This window comes from Megalobrama amblycephala, linkage group LG22 (assembly GCF_018812025.1).
Source record: "Megalobrama amblycephala isolate DHTTF-2021 linkage group LG22, ASM1881202v1, whole genome shotgun sequence".
Taxonomy (NCBI): domain Eukaryota; kingdom Metazoa; phylum Chordata; class Actinopteri; order Cypriniformes; family Xenocyprididae; genus Megalobrama; species Megalobrama amblycephala.
The window spans coordinates 5,960,572-5,980,885 of NC_063065.1; the positions used below are offsets into that span (position 1 = coordinate 5,960,572).

The window sequence follows — 20,314 nt, forward strand, 5'->3', positions numbered from 1 at the left end:
TTTAACTAATGAACCTTACTGTAAAGTGTTACCGATTTTTCTTTTATTTTTATTAACGATCAGATAACTGATGAATATAAAAATATGATTAAAATATCTCTGCAAGATATTAATGCACTAGCACTTGACACCACCAGTAACAAACACGTTACTTTATTCACCAAAACATTTAACCCTATCAACCCTCACCAAACCCTATTTAGATTGTGTTATTATTAAAGCTGTAGTCTGCGATTTTTGGCCCTCTAGCGGTTAATAAACAGAACTGCACGCGTCTTGCAGAAGAACATTGTAGCCGGAGCTACTTTTCTCCGTGTATGTCTATAGCAAGTCACGCAGTTACTTTGATACTCTGCGGCGAGTCCTACCAGTCCGGTCTGAAATAGTCCGAATATAAACACTTATTATAAGTGTACCATAATGATTCAGGATAAGACAAAAACACGGTTTGGAAAATGGATTCATGTTGTACATTCTCATTATATAATTTTTTAAAATTTTGAACACAAAAAAAGTTGCAGACAGCAGCTTTAACTAAAAATATTTTTAAACAATTAATCAAAAATTACAATAAAGCTAAAATAAAAGAGCAAAATAAAATAAAAAATAAAATAAAGCTAAAATAAAAAAGTAAAATAAAATAAAGCTAAATAAAATAAAATAAAGCTAAAATACAACAAAGCTAAAATAAAATAGAGCAAAATAAAATAAAAAACAAAATAAAATAAAAGCTCAAATAAAATAAAGGTAAAATAAGCTAAAAGAAATGTTGCCTTGGCCAATAACTCACATAGAATAAGTTTAAGTTAAAGTACCAAAATTATTAAAACTGAAATTGAAATAAAAATAAAGCTAAATTAAAGGACACATCAAAATTTATCTGAGAACATAAAAAAGCAAAATCTAATTCAATATATTAATAAATGCTGCCTGTAATAATGTATAAATAATAATAAATTATTGCATAATTACATAATATTACAACTTACATTTGTGCAAACAATTAAGTCAATGGATTTAAGTTCTAGTCAGAATGAGTAACACGTTGTTAATAGCTGTAAAAATGTGCTACACTATGCAAAATATTCTCAAAAAATTAAAAGAAACTTAATGATAACTTCAAAAAGAAGCTGTGTTTTTTTTCCATTTATGTTGATAAATCTTTTATTTGTTTGTTACAATTAATAAATTAAATTATAGTTTGACACATTGTCATCATATTGGTAATTACCAACAACTAAAATGTTATTATCATTGAATAAAATATGCCATTATATTGCGTTATATATTAAAACTATATGCTAATTTAGTCAGAGTGAAATGTATTAACATAAATAAATATAACACATCATATTAAAAAAAAATTTAAATGACCAAAAATCAGTCAAACACTGTAAATATTGACTTTTGACCCAAGCTGTCGCAGAATTAGGTGTCTCTGTATCTCTTTATCAAAAATACATTTCCTAATCTGTGACCTTTCCTTCCCGCTGACTCATACCACTGGTCCACAAGCAGATAAGATGCGGGACTTCCTATATGTGTGCATGTCAGGGTCTGTGCCGCTGGGAAGTTAATTGCGGTTGGTTTTTCAGTCAGCCCTGGACAGCTGTGAAGAGAGCTGTGGCGGTTGTACCGCGGTCAACAAGCGTTTAGAGTTAGCGATGAATAAAAGATGGCGGGAAGGCGGCTTTACGATATGTTAATGCATTATGAGCACGAAGAGTCTCCCCAATGCTGTCAGTCAGATATAAGATCCTTCTGTCAGGTTAACAAGCCGCCCCATGAAATATGCATGACAGGTTACCCCCCTCCTCCTCCATCTGCGGTTCATGCTACGACCAAACCTACTGACAGAAGAGCAGGAAATGAGAGGAGGGTAAGGACTCGTTGTCAGCTGTTTTAATTCCAGACATCTGTGTGAATTCAAGATAAATGACTAGAATATTCGACAAAACGTCAGCACTCAAGAAGCAACATGACTCATGATCTTAACGGCCATCAAATGAACATCGGGTACAACAAAACTAAAAAATAATATCCTAAAACCAGGGGTGGATCTGGGAAGAAAAATCGGGCATAGGAAATAAGCCTAGCTCATGAATATTAAATTGATGACGTGTGATGATGTTTGCCCAGTAGGTATACCTGATTTTTCTATTACGTATATCTGTTTTGCCAAAATGCACAGCACACATTTATGTACATATAGGGATGTGCCCTAATTCTGAACTTGGAAAGGTTCAGAAAATGAATAACGCATTCTACGGAGCCTCAAAAAGGACAAGGTTAGGCTTCTTGTGGTAGTCGGTTGCAATAAATTACATCAGATTTCACTTTTCACGTTTAGATAGAGATGACGGGATGATTTGGTGCACAACCGATGCTGAGAGACGAGTCATTGACAAATATCTTATCTTGTATAATGTGTGGTCAGTACCGCCGCCCCCTCACGTGTTTGCAAATTGGTAAAGAAAACAAAAAAACAAAAAAGCAATTTCAATACCCCACATATTGATAGCAAATTATATACAATATAATTACCCAACTAGATAATTGCGACGGAACGCCGTCACCAGGGTCTCTGTAGAATGCGTAATTTCCTTTCCGATCACAGTATTCGGCTTCAGGGACATCCCTATAAAACCCATAATGCTCAAAATAATTAATTGCTTTGAGTAGGGTAAACCTAAATTAAACAAATTAGTTCGATCAAATTAACTTTTTATGAGTATTTAGAACTTTCTTTTTGTCTTGACACTCATTAAGTAATCTAATTTGTTTCATTGTTTTGAGTTTTATGAACTTCTTTTAATTTAGACAAACTTAAATTTAACTGGTCTGGGATTTTTATTTCCCAGCATGCTTTGCCATGACACTCAAAAGGGAGAGTAAATGCTAAAATTAAGTGTTACATAATGTTTTTTTAATGCAAGATTAATGTTAAAGGTGCCCTAGAATTGAAAATTGAATTTACTTCGGCATAGTTGAATAACAAGAGTTCAGTACATGGAAATGACATACAGTGAGTTTCAAACTCCATTGTTTCCTCCTTCTTATATAAATCTCATTTGTTTAAAAGACCTCTGAAAAACAGGCGAATCTCAACATAACACCGACTGTTACGTAACAGTCGGGACCATTAATATGTATGACCCCAATATTTGCATATGCCAGCCCATGTTCAAGGCATTAGACAAGGGCAGGACGTCTGGATGTGCACAGCTGAATCATCAGACTAGGCAAGCAAGCAAAGACAATAGCGAAAAATGGCAGATGGAGCAATAATAACTGACATGATCCAAGATTTCATGATATTTTTAGTGATATTTGTAAATTGTCTTTCTAAATGTTTCATTAGCATGTTGCTAATGTACTGTTAAATGTGGTTAAAGTTACCATCGTTTCTTACTGTATTCACGGAGACAAGAGAGCCGTCGTTATTTTCAGTTTTTAAACACTTGCAGTCTGTATAATTCATAAACACAACTTCATTCTTTATAAATCTCTCCAACAGTGTGTAATGTTAGCTTTAGCCACGGAGCACTATCAAACTCATTCAGAATCAAATGTAAACATCCAAATAAATACCATACTTACGCGATTAGACATGTTGCATGACGAACGCTTTGTAAAGATCCATTTTGAGGGTTATATTAGCTGTGTGAACTTTGTTTATGCTGTTTAAGGCAGTCGCGAGCTCGGGACGGGGAGCACAAGGATTAAAGGGGCCGCAGCCTGAATCGGCGCATATTTAATGATGCCCCAAAATAGGCAGTTAAAAAAATGAATAAAAAAAAAAATCTATGGGGTATTTTGAGCTGAAACTTCACAGACACATTCAGGGGACACCTTAGACTTAAATTACATCTTTTGAAAACACGTTCTTTAAGGCACCTTTAAGTGGGAGATTTAGTAGTGTTTAATGTTTAGCTTTGCTAATTTAGAAGAGTTGAATTAGCTAAAGCTAGCCAAGTTTCCACTACTAAAAATATTTAAGCTGAGATTACATGATAATTTTATGTTAAATACTGTATATGAATTCGATTACTCAAATATTACAAGTTAAGAGCAATTAAAATGTATGAGTACAAACTAAATTCTTAAGTTTTACCAACTTATTCGGGTTTACAGTGTAATTTATACAGATAAGCTAATATTTACATTTACATTCTGAATTTTCAGAAATCACAATGTCTCATCCTCCTCCCATTTCATTTTATTTACATTATTCTATTAATTAATTAATAATTTTTTTTAAAATAAAAAAATGAAAATTTTGTCAAGGCAAGTACAATTTTGAACAAAAAATTAAAATAAAAAATAAAATAAAAGATAACATATCAACACTATATATATAATTGCATATAGATATAATAGATATAATGTGCGCACCCACTTAAAATAGATGGAGCATGCCCGGTTAAATTAGTATGCCCCGGCCAATTAAAAATGAAAGCAGCCTGGATGTGGCTGTCTTCTGCTGTTTTAACATACTGGTATTTCGAAACGCTGGATCAGTGATCTTAAATGAGAAAATGTCCATCAAGAGTGAAAACTGGATGAGGTGAGGAATGGCGAAGAGAGAGGGACAGAGGTGTGAGTCTTGTGATTTCTAAGCTGAAGGACATTTAGGCAGGTGAGAATGAAACTGTTGAACCGTGGACACACACCTACTGAGAATTACACACCGTTAACACTTGTCTAATGTGAGACAACCTACTTTTCTCTCCCGCGCACATTCGCAGGCACATAAACAAACAGGGGAGCAAGCATCTTCGCTTTGAAGTTACAGATGAACACAGAAGACTTTGGACAAATAATGACATTTTGGACATATAAATGACATTTGGATGAATAAAATCCTGCCTGATATTCTTCCTCAAAAATATGTCACATTACCCAAGTAAAATGGGTTTTTATGCTTATTCTTGATTGTCCATGTAAAACCTCCCAATGACCAATCACATATGGTAGGTAAACATGATGATAGTTCATGGATAAACCTACAATCTTTGGGTTACCAACCCAGATCTTTCATCACAATGCTTCATTACCCTTCTAGGTGTCGCTCTAAGATCTCCACTCCAAAACTTGAGGAGTAATTCTGACTAAATGTCACAAAGAAGTACAAAAGATAAATACAGAAAGATAAATGGTGGTCAGAACTGCTTAGACTCAGATATCGGACTCAAAAATCTAACGCATATGGCAGTTTTGACGACTGCTTGACACAAAATGGATGACAGCTCCAGACTGCATTGATTCAGACAAAAATTCCCATTTATCAAACTGAATCTGCAATGTCAGCTCTCAGCGATGTAACCTTCAAACCTTGTGGACTTCGATACAAAGCAGCATACAGGAAGTGTCTGATGCTAAAGCGAAATATTGAGTTCTGCAAAACACAAGCGCATTAGAACGGATGATATGCAGTCAACATATCGAAACTATTCAAAACATTTCAAGCAGCGGTATCTGATTATTACGCACCACACAAACGTGCACACACACGCGCGGTCACGGTGTCAGCACACACTGAGATGCGTGGTGGTTCTGACTGTGCCCGTAGGGGAAGATCAGTTCCGGTAAGTGGGTTACGACGGTCCTCTCCAGACAGCGGCACAGCAAGCAGCTAAATGATCAAACAGAGGGGGATTTGCCTCTCCTGTTCAGGGGGATTGGTAAGTGGAACAGGGCCGTGAAACACATACTACAATTAGTCTGGAAACTTCCTTCCCCCAGGTCAAAGGGATTACATCAGGCTTTTGTCAGGTCTGAGCCATATTTGTTTAGAAACGTACGATTAAAACACCGCAGTTACATATACTTTTATATAATATAGAAACATAAATAATATATTATAGTACATATACTACTATATATATTGCTATATTATGTTCTCACAAAAATTGTAGTTTTAATTGTTTTTTTAAAGTTTTTTGATTCCACTAGAATAGACTATTGAGAGCAAAAAGCTGTGCTGTATGGCCAGTGCTATTGTCACCTGATGCAAAAAGTCATTCTGTTTCAAACTAATGCAAATAAATGATTTTTTGCAGAACATTTTGTAGTATGTAAGGGAAATGAGAGAGATAACGAAAGAGAGAGAGCGGCAAGACTTTTAGGGTAACGCCTCCAGCTTTCATTTTAATTAGTTTGATTGTGCATTAAATCATCAGATCCTGAAATAATAAGAGAACTGCACCTTTCCTCTCTTTCATCACCATCCTAAGGGTTGTTCCAGAAAAATATGTGCCACAATAAAACTGGCCTGTATAGAGGGCCTAAATTTATACTTTGTATTTAGCAAGACATTTCAGGACATTTCTCTTAGTTAAAGACCCAGCGAGTGTGTGTGGATCAGGGCTGCTGATGTGCGTTTGATCTAATATGAGTTCCACGACTAGCATCGTGTTTTACAGGTTGAAATTGTAGTATCCGATGCATCACGAGCCGAGCGGGACCACCAGTTGGCCTCAGGCTATTGAAGGGAATACTGGCATGCGGGCTGAGCAATATATAAAGGAAACACCCCGATGATTCTTTAGTGAATGATGCCGGTGTTTTTAAACCTGACGTAGGCAGGGACAATCAGTCTTGGTTACTACTACTAAGGATCGAACCTTAAACCTTTGTGCAAGCAGCTAGGATCCCTAACCATCGAGCTACTATCTCTTGTGTCACTCAGATTCACTGCACATGCTCCTGGATGTTTAACAGCAAAGAGGGATGGAGAGATTCACTTACTACTTGTAGGTCTCAGAGCGGATGTACTCAAAGACATGAGAGATGCCCAACTGGAACTGGTCTGCTATGGGAATCACCCAGGAGTTATTCTCAGCCTTAAACACCTGCTTTGGGCCTGTCAGGTCCAGGTTACCTACAGACAGAGAGAGAGAGAGAGAGAGGAGGAGGAGGGGGAATTAGAGATTTACCAAAAGGGGAAGAGAGAGAAGGTAAAATCAGACAGGGAGAGGAGACAAGATGAGAAAAGAGAAGATACAAGAAGAGATAAGACAATAAGATGGTGTGATGGAAAAATGAGGAGAGACAAGACAAAATAAAAAGAAACAAACAAAAAAAAACAAATGAGATGAGAAAAGGACACAAGGAAGAGATAATATGAGATAAGACATGAAGACATCAGATGAGATAAGATGAATGAAAAAAAGGAAACGAGACAAAAAAAGAAACGAGAAGACAAGATGAGATGAAATGAAGAGAAAAAGTCAAAAAAGAAGAAATGAGACAAGAGAAAAGACACAATGAGATGAAATTAGATTTGAGAAGAGAAACAAGACAAAGCAAGAAATGAGAAGAGACAAGACGAGACATGAAGAGACAAGATGAGATTAAATGAAAAGAGCAGAAAAAAAACAAGAAAAGTGACAGAGACAAGAGAACAGATAAAATTAGATGAGAGAAAAACAAGACAAACGAGAAGAGATAAGAGAAGTTATGAGGAAAAAGACAAGAAACGAGATGAGATGAGAAAATAAACAAGAGATGAGATGAGAAGAGAAACAAGAGATGAGAAGAAAAACAAGAAATGAGAAAAAAACAAGAGATGGAATGAGATGAGAAACAGATGAGATGAGAAGAGAAATGAGATGAGATGAGATGAGATGAGAAGAGAAACAAGAGATGAAAAAAGAAACCAGAGATGAGATGAGAAAAGAGAAGAGAGGAGAAACAAAAGATGAAATGAGAAAAGAAACAAGAGATGAGAAGAAAAACGAGATGAGAAAAAAAGTGAGATGAAATGAGATGACATGAGAAGAGAAACAAGAGATGAAATGAGATGAGAAAAGAAACAGGAGATGAGAAGAGAAAAAAAACAAGAGAAGAAAAATAAGAAATGAGAAAAAAAACAAGAAATGAGAAAAAAACGAGATGAAATGAGATGAGAAACAGATGAGATGAGAAGAGAAATGAGATGAGATGACATGAGAAGAGAAACAAGAGATGAAAAAAGAAACAAGAGATGAGATGAAAAAAGAAACAAGAGATGAGATGAGAGACAAAAAAATTAGATGAGAAACGAAACGAGATGAGAAAAGAAACAAGAGATGAAAAGAGAAGAGAAACAAAAGATGAGAAAAGAAACAAGAGATGAGAAGAAAAACAAGAAATGAGAAAAAAACAAGATGAAATGAGATGAGAAACAGATGATATGAGAAGAGAAGAGAAATGAGATGAGATGACATGAGAAGAGAAACAAGAGATGAAAAAAGAAACCAGAGATGAGATGAGAAAAGAGAAGAGAGGAGAAACAAAAGATGAAATGAGAAAAGAAACAAGAGATGAGAAGAAAAACAAGATGAGAAAAAAATGAGATGACATGAGAAGAGAAACAAGAGATGAAATGAGATGAGAAAAGAAACAGGAGATGAGAAGAGAAAAGAAACAAGAGATGAGAAGAAAAACAAGAAATGAGAAAAAACAAGAGATGAAATGAGATGAGAAACAGACGAGATGAGAAGAGAAATGAGATGAGATGACATGAGAAGAGAAACAAGAGATGAAAAAAGAAACAAGAGATGAGATGAGAGACAAGAAATTAGATGAGAAACAAAACGAGATGAGAAAAGAAACAAGAGATGAAAAGAGAAACAAGAGATGAGATGAGCGACAAGAAATTAGATGAGAAACGAAACGAGATGAGAAGACAAACAAACGATGAGAAGAGAAACAAGAGATGAGAAGAGAAACAAGAGATGACAAGAAAAATGAGATGAGAAAAAAATGAGATGAAATGAGATGACATGAGAAGAGAAACAAGAGATGAAATGAGATGAGAAAAGAAACAGGAGAAGAGAAGAGAAGAAACAAGAGATGAGAAGAAAAACAAGAGATGAAATGAGATGAGAAACAGATGAGATGAGAAGAGAAATGAGATGAGATGACATGAGAAGAAACAAGAGATGAGAAAAGAAACAAGAGATGAGATACGAAACGAGAAGAGATGAGAAACAAGAGATGAGAAGAGAAGAGAAACAAGAGATGAGAAAAGAAACAAGAGATGAGATGTCTTATCTCATCTCGTCTCTCTCATTTCTTGCTCTTGTTTCTTTTTTTTTTTTGTCGGAGAGAAGAGGAGAGGACATGGCAAAAGAGGACCAGAAGTAAAGAGACAAAATGAGAAGAAAAGAGACGAGAGATGACACGTGACGACACAAGACCAGAAGAGAACCGGTTCACAGTGTGCAGATGGAACAGTACAGGTCAAAGTGCTAATATGGCTCATCTCAGCTCACAAGGGGGCTAATTAAATAGTATCTGATTAGCAAGTGTTGAGCGGCCTGTCAAAGAGGGGGTGAAATTAAACCTGGACCCCAGCACACAATTCCACACCTCACAAACGCAGTCAGACATGACCATCAGTGTAAATCAGCCCTGAACCTAAAAGACCTAGACGATAGACCTATATGAACAACTATTTCAGATCTCAACGGTCGAGCAGACGTCTGCTGGTCCAGGTTCAATTTCCACCCTCCTCTTCCTCTTTTCATTTCACCATTTTAAACAGTTTAAAGCATCAGCTTTGCACACTCTTGTTCACATCCCTCGCTTTTTCCTCCTCTCCTTTTCCTTTCCTGCTCTTGGCATGTGCGCTTGGTTGCTCCTTGTTAGCTGGGCTCTCCACTCACACACATACACACATCTTAACGAGGCTGGTCTGTGGAGTGGGATTACAGGGACATGACAGAGGGGTCCTAATAAGCTACACATAGGAAGAGTCTCCCCTACAGAGTGCACAGGACAAAGACCTGCTGACCAGAGCGTTCACACACACCTAGAACGCCAATAAGAAGTGCCAATTGCTAAAACACTACATAAGTCATAAAACAAACATTTGAAGACAATACGAGTGCTGTTTGCCTGTGCAAAACTCTCGGTCATGTGGTAGTGGGGTGGTTGAGGTCATTGTGTTTCAAATGTTTTCGTGTATTGCTATGTGTTGCTTGGGCATTTGCTAGGGTGTTTGATCTTGACTGGAACACAGGCAACACTTTAAAAAAAAAAGCACTCAGGTGGTATTTAATGAATTGCTTTACTGGCCAGTTCAAAAGATCCCACCCCCAATCCATGCTGTTGCAATGCAGTTGCTAAGGTGTTTTAAGTGTTTTTAGCTATGCAGTTGATATTTGTTGCTTGTTTCAACCACATATACGGGACAAATTCAAGCCAATAACGTCAATTTTTTTTTTTTATGTTTAAAAATGATTGGGAATTTATAAGCCGCTTCCTCCACATACCCTTCACACAACATTTATATGACACTTAAGGTGAGTGCTGACATAATGTTGGAATACCAGTGCACTAGAATCATAGATTAAACTGTTGGGATGGAACAAGACTACTGTCAGAAGGGCAGTTGGTGTGTGTGTGTGGAGTTTTTCCCAAAGTGAAGTCACTCAGGTAGAGAGCAGTTCGACCTGGGTTGACCCCAGCAGTCCCACTCTGAGGTGTGATCCAACCCAGAGCTTCCATCCAATCACATGAGAGATGACAAATCTGCAGCCAATTAGAATGCATAGTAGGGTGACCATCCAGTTATTACTCTGTTGCAGGACAGTAGATGTGATTTTGCGGGACACGTGTGTGAGAGATGACTATTATTATACTATGTAAATACTGATTTACATTAGTTGGAATGCCTATTTGCCATCACGTTGGATGATAACGTTTTAAATGGCCAAATAAGCTTTGTCAATTTTGACTGGTACTCAATTTGCCTAGGTTTGAGCTATACACTGTAATTTACTCTACAGGACCTATTCAGTCTGCTAAATACAAAGTTCTGTCATGAAACTCTAGATGGCACAGGCTGATAGGTCCTTAACTCAATCTGCTTGCATTCACAACATTCTCTATAGGGCACAGCTGATGTAACAGAAGCCAATGAGCTCACTGCTCAACCTTCAAATAAATACTTGCTGTAGCAGCACTTTCAGAAACCCTCCACCTTCCCCAGCTCCACCTGTATAGATCTGCTACGGATAATGAATGTATGCTATTTTACCGGTTCAGTGCATCTTGAACTTGTTGTTTTTTGTTGGATCTGAAAGTTTTTTATCAGGATGTTCTTATCCAGTATCTAGAAGAAGTCTTGTCGGGTGTAGTTGTATTTAACGTCTTTTTATGAGGTCCACACTGGTTCCTTGCTTGGTCCACGCAGTCGTCATCAGTTGAAAAAACCCTCTCTATGAATGTGTTTTGGTTATTTTCCTGCTGTAGCTAGAACATGACAGCTACGCAAATGGATTTTTAATCACCAATCACATTTTTTAAAGGTGCCCTAGAACTTTTTTAAAAAAAGATGTAATGTAAGTCTAAGGTGTCCCCTGAATGTGTCTGTGAAGTTTCAGCTCAAAATACCCCATAGATTTTTTTTAATTCATTTTTTTAACTGCCTATTTTGGGGCATCATTATAAATGAGCCGATTCAGGGCTACCGGCCCTTTAATTCTCCTGCTCCACGCCCACGGAGCTCGTGCTTGCCTTGAACAGTGCATAAACAAAGTTTACACAGCTAATATAACCCTCAAATGGATCTTTACAAAGTGTTCGTCATGCATGCTGCATGCATGCGTCGGATTATGTGAGTATTGTATACTGTTATATTGTTTACATTGATTCTGAATGAATTTGAGGCTGTGCTCCGTGGCTAACGGCTAATGCTACACTGTTGGAGAGATTTATAAAGAATGAAGTTGTGTTTATGGATTATACAGACTGCAAGTGTTTAAAAATGAAAATAGCGACGGCTCTTGTCTCCGTGAATACAGTAAGAAACGATGGTAACTTTAACCACATTTAACAGTACATTAGCAACATGCTAACGAAACATTTAGAAAGACATTTTACAAATATCACTAAAAATATCATGATATCATGTCAGTTATTATCGCTCCATCTGCCATTTTTCGCTATTGTTCTTGCTTGCTTACCTAGTCTGTTGATTCAGCTCTGCACAGATCCAGAAGTTCTGCCCTTGTCTAATGCCTTTCATAATGTTGGGAACATGGGCTGGCATATGCAAATATTGGGGGCGTACACCCCGACTGTTACGTAACAGTCGGTGTTATGTTGAGATTCGCCTGTTCTTCGGAGGTCTTTTAAACAAATGAGATTTATATAAGAAGGAGGAAACAATGGAGTTTGAGACTCACTGTATGTCTTTTCCATGTACTGAACTCTTGTTATTTGACTATGCCAAGATAAATTCAATTTTTCATTCGAGGGCACCTTTAATATTATATTTGTTTGTATTGGATTCTGGTATTGTAATTTCAGGGAAGAAAAAACAATATAGACATAACTGAAAGTCTTGCAGGATGCGGGAAAAAGCTTCCAATTTCGGGACTGTCCCGGCATGGTGGTCACCCTAATGCACAGCTGTGTCTGGAAGTGTAAGTGTGGATGTTTTATTGGTTGAGGAGCGTATGTATTAGTTTGCATTCCCATCCACCAATCACTGCACTCCAGTTTTAAGGTCAGGCTTTGATTGGTTGATAGGAATATATGTTGGCCCGGGAACATGTGTTGCGCACAAGGACATGTTCATGTCTTACCAAGTTCAGGAGGGAGTACAGTGAGTCTGTTTCCTTGAATGTGAAGTTCCTTCAGCTGAGCCAGATCTCCGATCTCTTTGGGTAGAGAGATGAGGTCATTGTCCCTCAAGCTTAACTGAAAAAAAGAGAGTTTTTTTAAAGGAGAAAAGTTATATAATTTACTTTCTTAATAAATGTCCCTGGTCTTACTGAGCATGATTTTATATATATATATATATAAATATAGGACATGTTCCTGGGTCAACATATTTTGTTGAGCCCAGAATAATATTCCCGTTCGAAAATTTAGTCCTAATCATATCCTTACTCTTAAACCTAACACTACCTATAAGATATCCCTAAAATTAGAGGGAAATGATAGGTGAATAGCACTAATGTAGAAGCACCTAACCCTGGTTGTAAGCCTAAACTTGACATTAACTGTAAACTTGTCTCTCAAATCTGATTGGTTGAGTGGAATGATGTTCCAGAATCAACAAAGATGTTATACTTGGTGAAATCATGTTCATCATATATATGTATTTATACACATTAACACATACATGTGACTCTACTTTTAAAACAGGTTATATGTTTCTGGCGCAATGTCTTGTCCCATGGATACATGCAATTTGTGTGTGTTTATACAAACTGCAAGCCAAAATTATTCTCTGTGGTAACTGACAGCATGTCACATGAGAGCACCATTTAATATACTAACACCTGTATTTTAAAAATCATAGGTGTTATTACACCCATATTTTAACGCAACACCAAACCAAAATAGTTGATTATTTTTAAGTATACAGTTGTAATTATCAGCTGTTTTATGTGACTGTGACCCTGCATTGAGTCCGATCCTAGCGAGCACAGGGGTGAAGATCAGCCTCTAAATCACCTCTCACCGCGTCTGATAAAGAACACACGCCACGGAGAATAAATCCAACACACACGGCACAGAGCACCGCCACAAAAGCAATTGATTTCAGAGGGAATTTAGATAAATTACTCACTATCTGTAGCTTGGCCAGCTTGCCGATGTCTGGGGGCAAAATTTCAAAATCGTTGTCACTGAGATAGAGCGCGCGCAGGGTGGCTGAAATGAGAGAGAGAAGTGTGTGTGTGTGTTAGAGGAGTATTGCAAACACTGATCGATAGAAATGGTCATCTCTGATTGATACAGCATGGCTACAATCTTACACCCAAGCACACACACAATATCAACAGATCGACAAAAAGCATCAAAAATACACTTACGCTGTGTACATGGGATAAATACATGGGCAAACATTCAGAAAAGCAATAACCAATTGAATAAACATGTAAATAATTTTCTGAACAAAAATCATTTTCAAATCCTACACAAACAGGGCCACAACTAACAAGTATTATGATTAGGGTTGCAAAGGAGCGGAAGTTTCCACGGGAACTTAAACTGGGGAATTTTGGAAATATTCCAATAAATTTATATTAAATGTATCATATACAAATACAAATATAAATATTTATAAATAATATAAACAAACATAAATATAAACATTTTGTTTGGTCATAATAACATGAAATAACAGTTATTTCTTTTTTGCATCCAATTAATTCTAATTTAGTAAATATCTCATTTAAAAAAAAAATAATGCAGCAATTGTTATGCGTGTGTTATTTATTTCCCTGTCACATGATCCTTCAATAATCATTCTAATATGCTGATTTGATATTATCAATTATCAATGTTGGAAACAGTTGTGCTGCTTAATATTTTTTTGGAACCTGTGATATATATTCATTGATGAATAAAAAGTTAAAAAGAACAGCATTTATTCAAAATACAAACAATGCAAGTCTTTAATATCACTTTTTTTTGTATCAATTTCACACATCCTTGCTGAATAAAAGTATTAATTTATTTAGAAAAAAGAAATAAAAAAAATTACTGACCCCAAAATTTTGAACAGTAGTGTATATTGTTACAAAAGATTTTTATTTTAAATAAATACTGTTCTTTAGCTTTTTATTCATCAAAGAATTCTGAAAAAAGTATCACAGGTTATAAAAATATTAAGCAGCACAACTGTTTCCAACATTGATAATTGAGTATCAAATTAGCATTTTAGAACGATTTCTGAAGGATCATGTGACACTGATGATTGGAGCTGAAAATTCAGCTTTGCATCACAGAAATAAATTATATTTTAATGTATTTTAAATTGTGCAAATTCCCTGTATATTCCCTTTAATTCCCGTTATTTCCCATATATTCCCATTAACTCCCATATATTGCCGTTAATTCCCATGGAAAGTTTCCAGCCTTGGAAAATTTTGCAACCCTAATTTTGATGATTACATCTGAGATTTTTCAAAAGTCACTTTTCATTAGTGGCCCCACCCACTTCCTGTCCATCCAATGTTAAAGCAACAGCAACACAATCATATCCATTTCTACCTGTTTTAGAAGTCAGAGTCAATATCACAGCCTATATAACAGTCACTCCAAACAGCACTGATAAATAGAGGTTCGGGAGTGTGTGTGTGTGTGTGTGTGTGTGTGTGTGTGTGTGTGTGTGTGTGTGTGTGTGTGTGTGTGTGTGTGTGTGTGTGTGTGTGTGTGTGTGTGTGGTTAGAGATCAGAGATCTTGATTAATGTTAAGATGGTGCTTTCATTATGTGGCTGCCATTAAAATAACAGGTTATTAGAGCCATCACTGCTCATCAGTATCCACTGACGGGCCCAGCTGATTGGACTGATGAGGATTAGATGATGAAGTTAACAGTTATTTTGTTTGCATATTGTTAGTAGGTAGTCTAGTCCTCCTTGCAGCTTATTCTGGCAAAGAACTACCTAAATTGACAGGAAGCAGTCTATTATTTCAGCAACCAACCACAATTCATGAATATATGACGTGTCGCATGGGATTAGCATTTAAAAAAGCTTGATGCTAGTCGCTATTCACTGCCATTAAAAATTGCCCTTTTGTGGTCCATAAAGAAAGAAGGGCATATGGCATAAGAACACCAGGGTGAGAAATTTATGACTTCATTTTCATTTTAGGGTGAACTATCCCTTTAAATCAGACTGATAAATGTAACTTTGTTTTAAGGCAAACAAGTAATATCATGTGTGAGTGCACAGGCTTTTATTTTGTTTGCCTTAAAACAAAGTTGTAAACTGACACGTGTAAATTGCCAGCTAATCAGAATGTAGATTTCACCTTTCTACATTTCTTTTTATTTTAGTTTGGAATATGCATCAAGTGGTCTATGAACAGTAGGTTATACTGCTAATACATTGCGTGTGTTGTAGACTTACTGAGGTAAAAGAAATTCCCGGGCAGTGAGGACTCGTTCAGATTGTTGTACGTCAGATCCAAAACCTCCAGCGCCGGAAGAGATCCAAACCCTCGTGGAAGAGTGCTCAACCTGTTCATCCTACACATGAAGACAATAAAATGCCATTTTAACCAAATCATCAGCTTCAAACAAAAACGAGCAGACAAGCAGACTTATAAAACACCCGTCAATTCTTGACACAGGATTGAAAATCCATAGCCGTCCTACTCGGAGACATGACACAGAGACATGCAGTGCGCGCAGATCCATCTCACTGATTTTGATTGATATTTCAAACGCAACACAGATTTATAACACAACTCAACAGATCTTCTCACATTTATAATCTCAAAGTTAAATACAGAGGGGTTCAAAAGTCTGAGATCACTAGTGAAAGTGTCAAATCACTTCCATTTTTAATTTTATTAATTTAACACAACATTTTAGATTACCAATTATATGATCAGCATAACAATTTGAGTTCAAAAATTGAACTGAAAAAAAAAAAAAAAAAAAAGATTTTAAGAAAGTCTTAGTATTTCATTTGTCTTTAATGACTGAAATTTCTTATTGATTTTATGTCATAAATGTTTTGTTTTTAATTGGTCAAATTCCTAAAACTTTTTTTTTTTTTTTTTTTTTCAAATTTACAGATTTAAATTTCACTACCATTCAAAAGTTTGGGATCAGAATTTTTTTTAAAGAAATAATACCTATTCAGCAAGTATCCAATAAATTCAAAAGTGACAGAAGATATGTATAATGTTGCAAAAGATTTATATTTCAAATAAATGCTGTTCTTTATCAAAGAATACTGAAAAAAAATGCTGAAAATAATAATAAATGTTTCTTGAGCACCAAATCAGCATATTAGAATGATTTCTGAAGGATCATGTGACATTGAAAACTGGAGTAACGATGCTGAAAATTTAGCAAAAAAATGCATTTTAAAATATATTCAAATATTCATGATTTTTTTAAATTGTAAAAATACCTCACAATATTCCTGTATTTTTTGATCAAATAAAAGCAGCCTTGGTGAGAATAAAAGACTTCAATCGACAAAAAATCCCAGACTTTCAATGGTCTCAGACATCTAGACACCACTGTTTATATATATATAACTCAAGGTATTTCTTAATGAAAGTTTAATGTTCAACTAGTTCACCAATATTAAAAAAAGTGTTGTGTCTGTAAATGTTAAAATCATATTCGCCCTTGAAAGGTAATGGATTAAATTTTGGCTGAAAACTTCAGACAGAGAACATGGAATCTGAAATTAGAAATGCTCAAGGTGCCCGACGACGTGGATAAAACACGAGAGAGAGAAAAAGAGAGAGGGGCGCCCAAATCAGATGCTGATTAACTCTTGCTTATTTAAGCGTCTCTGCTCCATCTCTTTCTTTCTTGGTTTCCATGAAGACACTGAAACTTTAGCAAAAGATTTTAAAGAAACAAACAAATTGATCCCGCCACATGTTTGTGAAGCAATTACCCAAGAAGGGGAATTGTTTTGACAAATGAGATCAGGATAACGGGCAGCCACACGCTCGCACACACATCCTCACGTTTGAGTCGGGAGTAGCGGCCGGGAATACAACAAGCCGGCTTATGTTTTCAAGATTATGTGTAGAAATGGTGCGACTGACAGCAAATCGATAAAAATGTGCGGTGTCAGACGCGGGGCAGATTGTGCCGCGCTTTAATCCTGCGTGACATTGCGGAGGCTCCACCCTCTGAGGAGAAGGAGAACCCTCGGGATTCAGGTTGGGCTCAGGTGGGCTCTAAACACCAGGGGACGACCAGATGACCAGGGATGAAGAGAGTCGGAGAGGAATAAGAACAGAGGAAGACAGCAGCAATGCCACTGTCAAGGCTTCTTAACCTCACAAAAGAGGATTGAAGACCATTCCTAAACCAGATATACTTTGATAACCAGGAGATAACAGTGTCTGATCAAAAACATGCAGTTAAAGGCACAATATGTAAGATTTTTGGATAAAAATATCCCAAAACTACTAGAACAATATTATATATATTGTTGACTTGTGTACTTACATTATTCCTAAAAGAATATTTAAAGTTGCCCTAGAACTTCTTTTTAAAAGATGTAATATAAGTCTAAGGTGTCCCCTGAATGTGTCTGTGAAGTTTCAGCTCAAAATACCCCATAGATTTTTTTTAATTCATTTTTTTAACTGCCTATTTTGGGGCATCATTAACTATGCACCGATATATAGGTTGCGGCCCCTTTAAATCTCCCGCTCCCCCTCCCCCGGAGCTCGCGCTTGCCTTGAACAGCATAAACACAGTTTACACAGCTAATATAACCCTTAAAATGGATCTTTACAAGATGTTCGTCATGCATGCTGCATGCATACATCGGATCATGTGAGTATGGTATTTATTTGGATGTTTACATTTGATTCTGAATGAGTTTGAGGCTATGCTGCGTGGCTAAAGCTAACATTACACACTGTTGGAGAGATTTATAAAGAATGAAGTTGTGTTTATGAATTATACAGACTGCAAGTGTTTAATAATGAAAATAGCGACGGCTCTCTTGTCTCCATGAATACAGTAATAAACGATGGTAACTTTAACCACATTTAACAGTACATTAGCAACATGCTAATGAAACATTTAGAAAGACAATTTACAAATATCACTAAAAATATCATGTTATCATGGATCATGTCAGTTATTTTTGCTCCATCTGCCATTTTTCGCTATTGTTCTTGCTTGCTTACCTAGTCTGATGATTCAGCTGTGCACAGATCCAGACATTAATACTGGCTGCCCTTGTCTAATGCCTCAATCATGGGCTGGCATATGCAAATATTGGGGGCGTACACCCCGACTGTTACGTAACAGTCGGTGTTATGTTGAGATTCGGTCTTTTAAACAAATGAGATTTATATAAGAAGGAGGAAACAATGGAGTTTGAAACTCACTGTATGTCATTTCCATGTACTGAACTCTTGTTATTCAACTATGCCAAGATAAATTCAATATTTAATTCTAGGGCACCTTTAATACATTAGCTCATCCATGAATGTGATTTCTGCCCGGGTCCCTTTGGATTCTTTTCAACCAGCTGTAGACGTGAATACAACACCTCCCATGATTCCACAAAATCAAGGCATCATCAAGCTACGCCTTTGTTTTGAATAAGCGACCTCTAGTGGCGAAAAATTACATATTGCACCTTTAATGCAGACATGATCTTTGGGAACTATTTCTGACCCAGAAATTAGCAGATTTTTGGTTGAGAAAATCAGAGGATACGGGAGGAGAAAATACAATAGGAGCGAGCAGAGGAGACGAGAGGAGAAGATACTAGAGGAAGGGAAAGGAAGGAAAGAGAGGAGTGAAAAACCAAGACGAAAAATATGAGAAGAGACAAGACAACAAGAGAACAGACATGAACACAAGAAGAGTTGAGATGAGAGAAGAGGATATGAGAGGAAAAGAGATGAAATTACAAGATACAGGATGAAAAAATGGGACAAAATGAGACAAAAATAAATGAGATAAAGGGAAATAGAGGTAAGGAAAATGAGACAAAATAAAACAAATCGAAACAAAAAACAAAATGAGAAGAAGTAGAGAAGAGACAAGACAAGAAGTGAACAGATATGGACACAGGAAAAGAGACAGGAAGAGACAAGTGGAGAAGAAAGGACATAAAAGGATACAAAAGGAAAAGATGAAATTATAAGAGATAGGAGACAAAATAAGAAATGAAAAGAGATGAGAGGAGAGGAAAGAAGAAGAGATAGGAGAAGAGACAAGACGAAACAAAACAACACAAAGGAGGGAAAGTAGAGATGAGATGAGACGAGACGAGATGAAACAAGTTGAGAAGAGATGAGAAAAGAAGAGATAAGATGAGAGGAAGGAAAAGGGGAGGAGTGAAAAACCATGACGAAAATATGAGGAGAGATGAGTCGACAAGAGAGACGAGAAACAAAGAGATAAGAAGAGAAGAGAACAGACGTGAACAAGAGAAGAGTTAAAGAAAACAGAAGAAGAAAAGAGACAAGTGGAGATACAAGAGGAGAAGAGATGAAAGTATAATAGACAACAGACAAAATGAGAATGTAACAAAACAAATAAAAGATAAAACAAAGGGGCAAATGTAGAGAAGAGGCAAGGTGAGAAAAGACAAAACAAACTGAGAAGAAATGGATTTGACTAACCCAAGGTTCAGATGTTTAAGTTTTTGAAGGCTGCTGATCTGAGTTGGAAGCTCCTCAATCTGGTTATTGAACATATTCAACACCTCCAAGTTCTTCAGGTCTGCAATGTTTGGAGGAACACCTGAAAGAGAGAGAGAGAGAGAGTTGGTAAGGATAAATAAATCAACAAGAACAACTTTAGTTCTGCAGGTATCATCAATCTCATCAATCAAAGCGTTTCAATTGACT

The 20,314-nt window shown here is 36.4% G+C and overlaps 1 protein-coding gene across 3 annotated transcripts in view; it reads right to left on the bottom strand.

Moving 5' to 3' along the window:
* Positions 1-20,314, bottom strand: part of rsu1 (Ras suppressor protein 1) — a 46,668-nt gene that overhangs the window by 17,215 nt on the left and 9,139 nt on the right. For 2 of the 3 annotated variants that reach the window (XM_048174417.1, XM_048174418.1), the window contains exons 4-8: positions 20,087-20,207; positions 15,865-15,983; positions 13,574-13,656; positions 12,582-12,696; positions 6,751-6,883 (exon numbers count right to left, since the gene is read on the bottom strand). In XM_048174417.1, coding sequence (XP_048030374.1) covers positions 6,751-6,883; positions 12,582-12,696; positions 13,574-13,656; positions 15,865-15,983; positions 20,087-20,207 — 571 coding nt within the window. The remainder of the gene's footprint in view (positions 1-6,750; positions 6,884-12,581; positions 12,697-13,573; positions 13,657-15,864; positions 15,984-20,086; positions 20,208-20,314) is intronic. The other variant, XM_048174420.1, reaches the window with a different exon arrangement.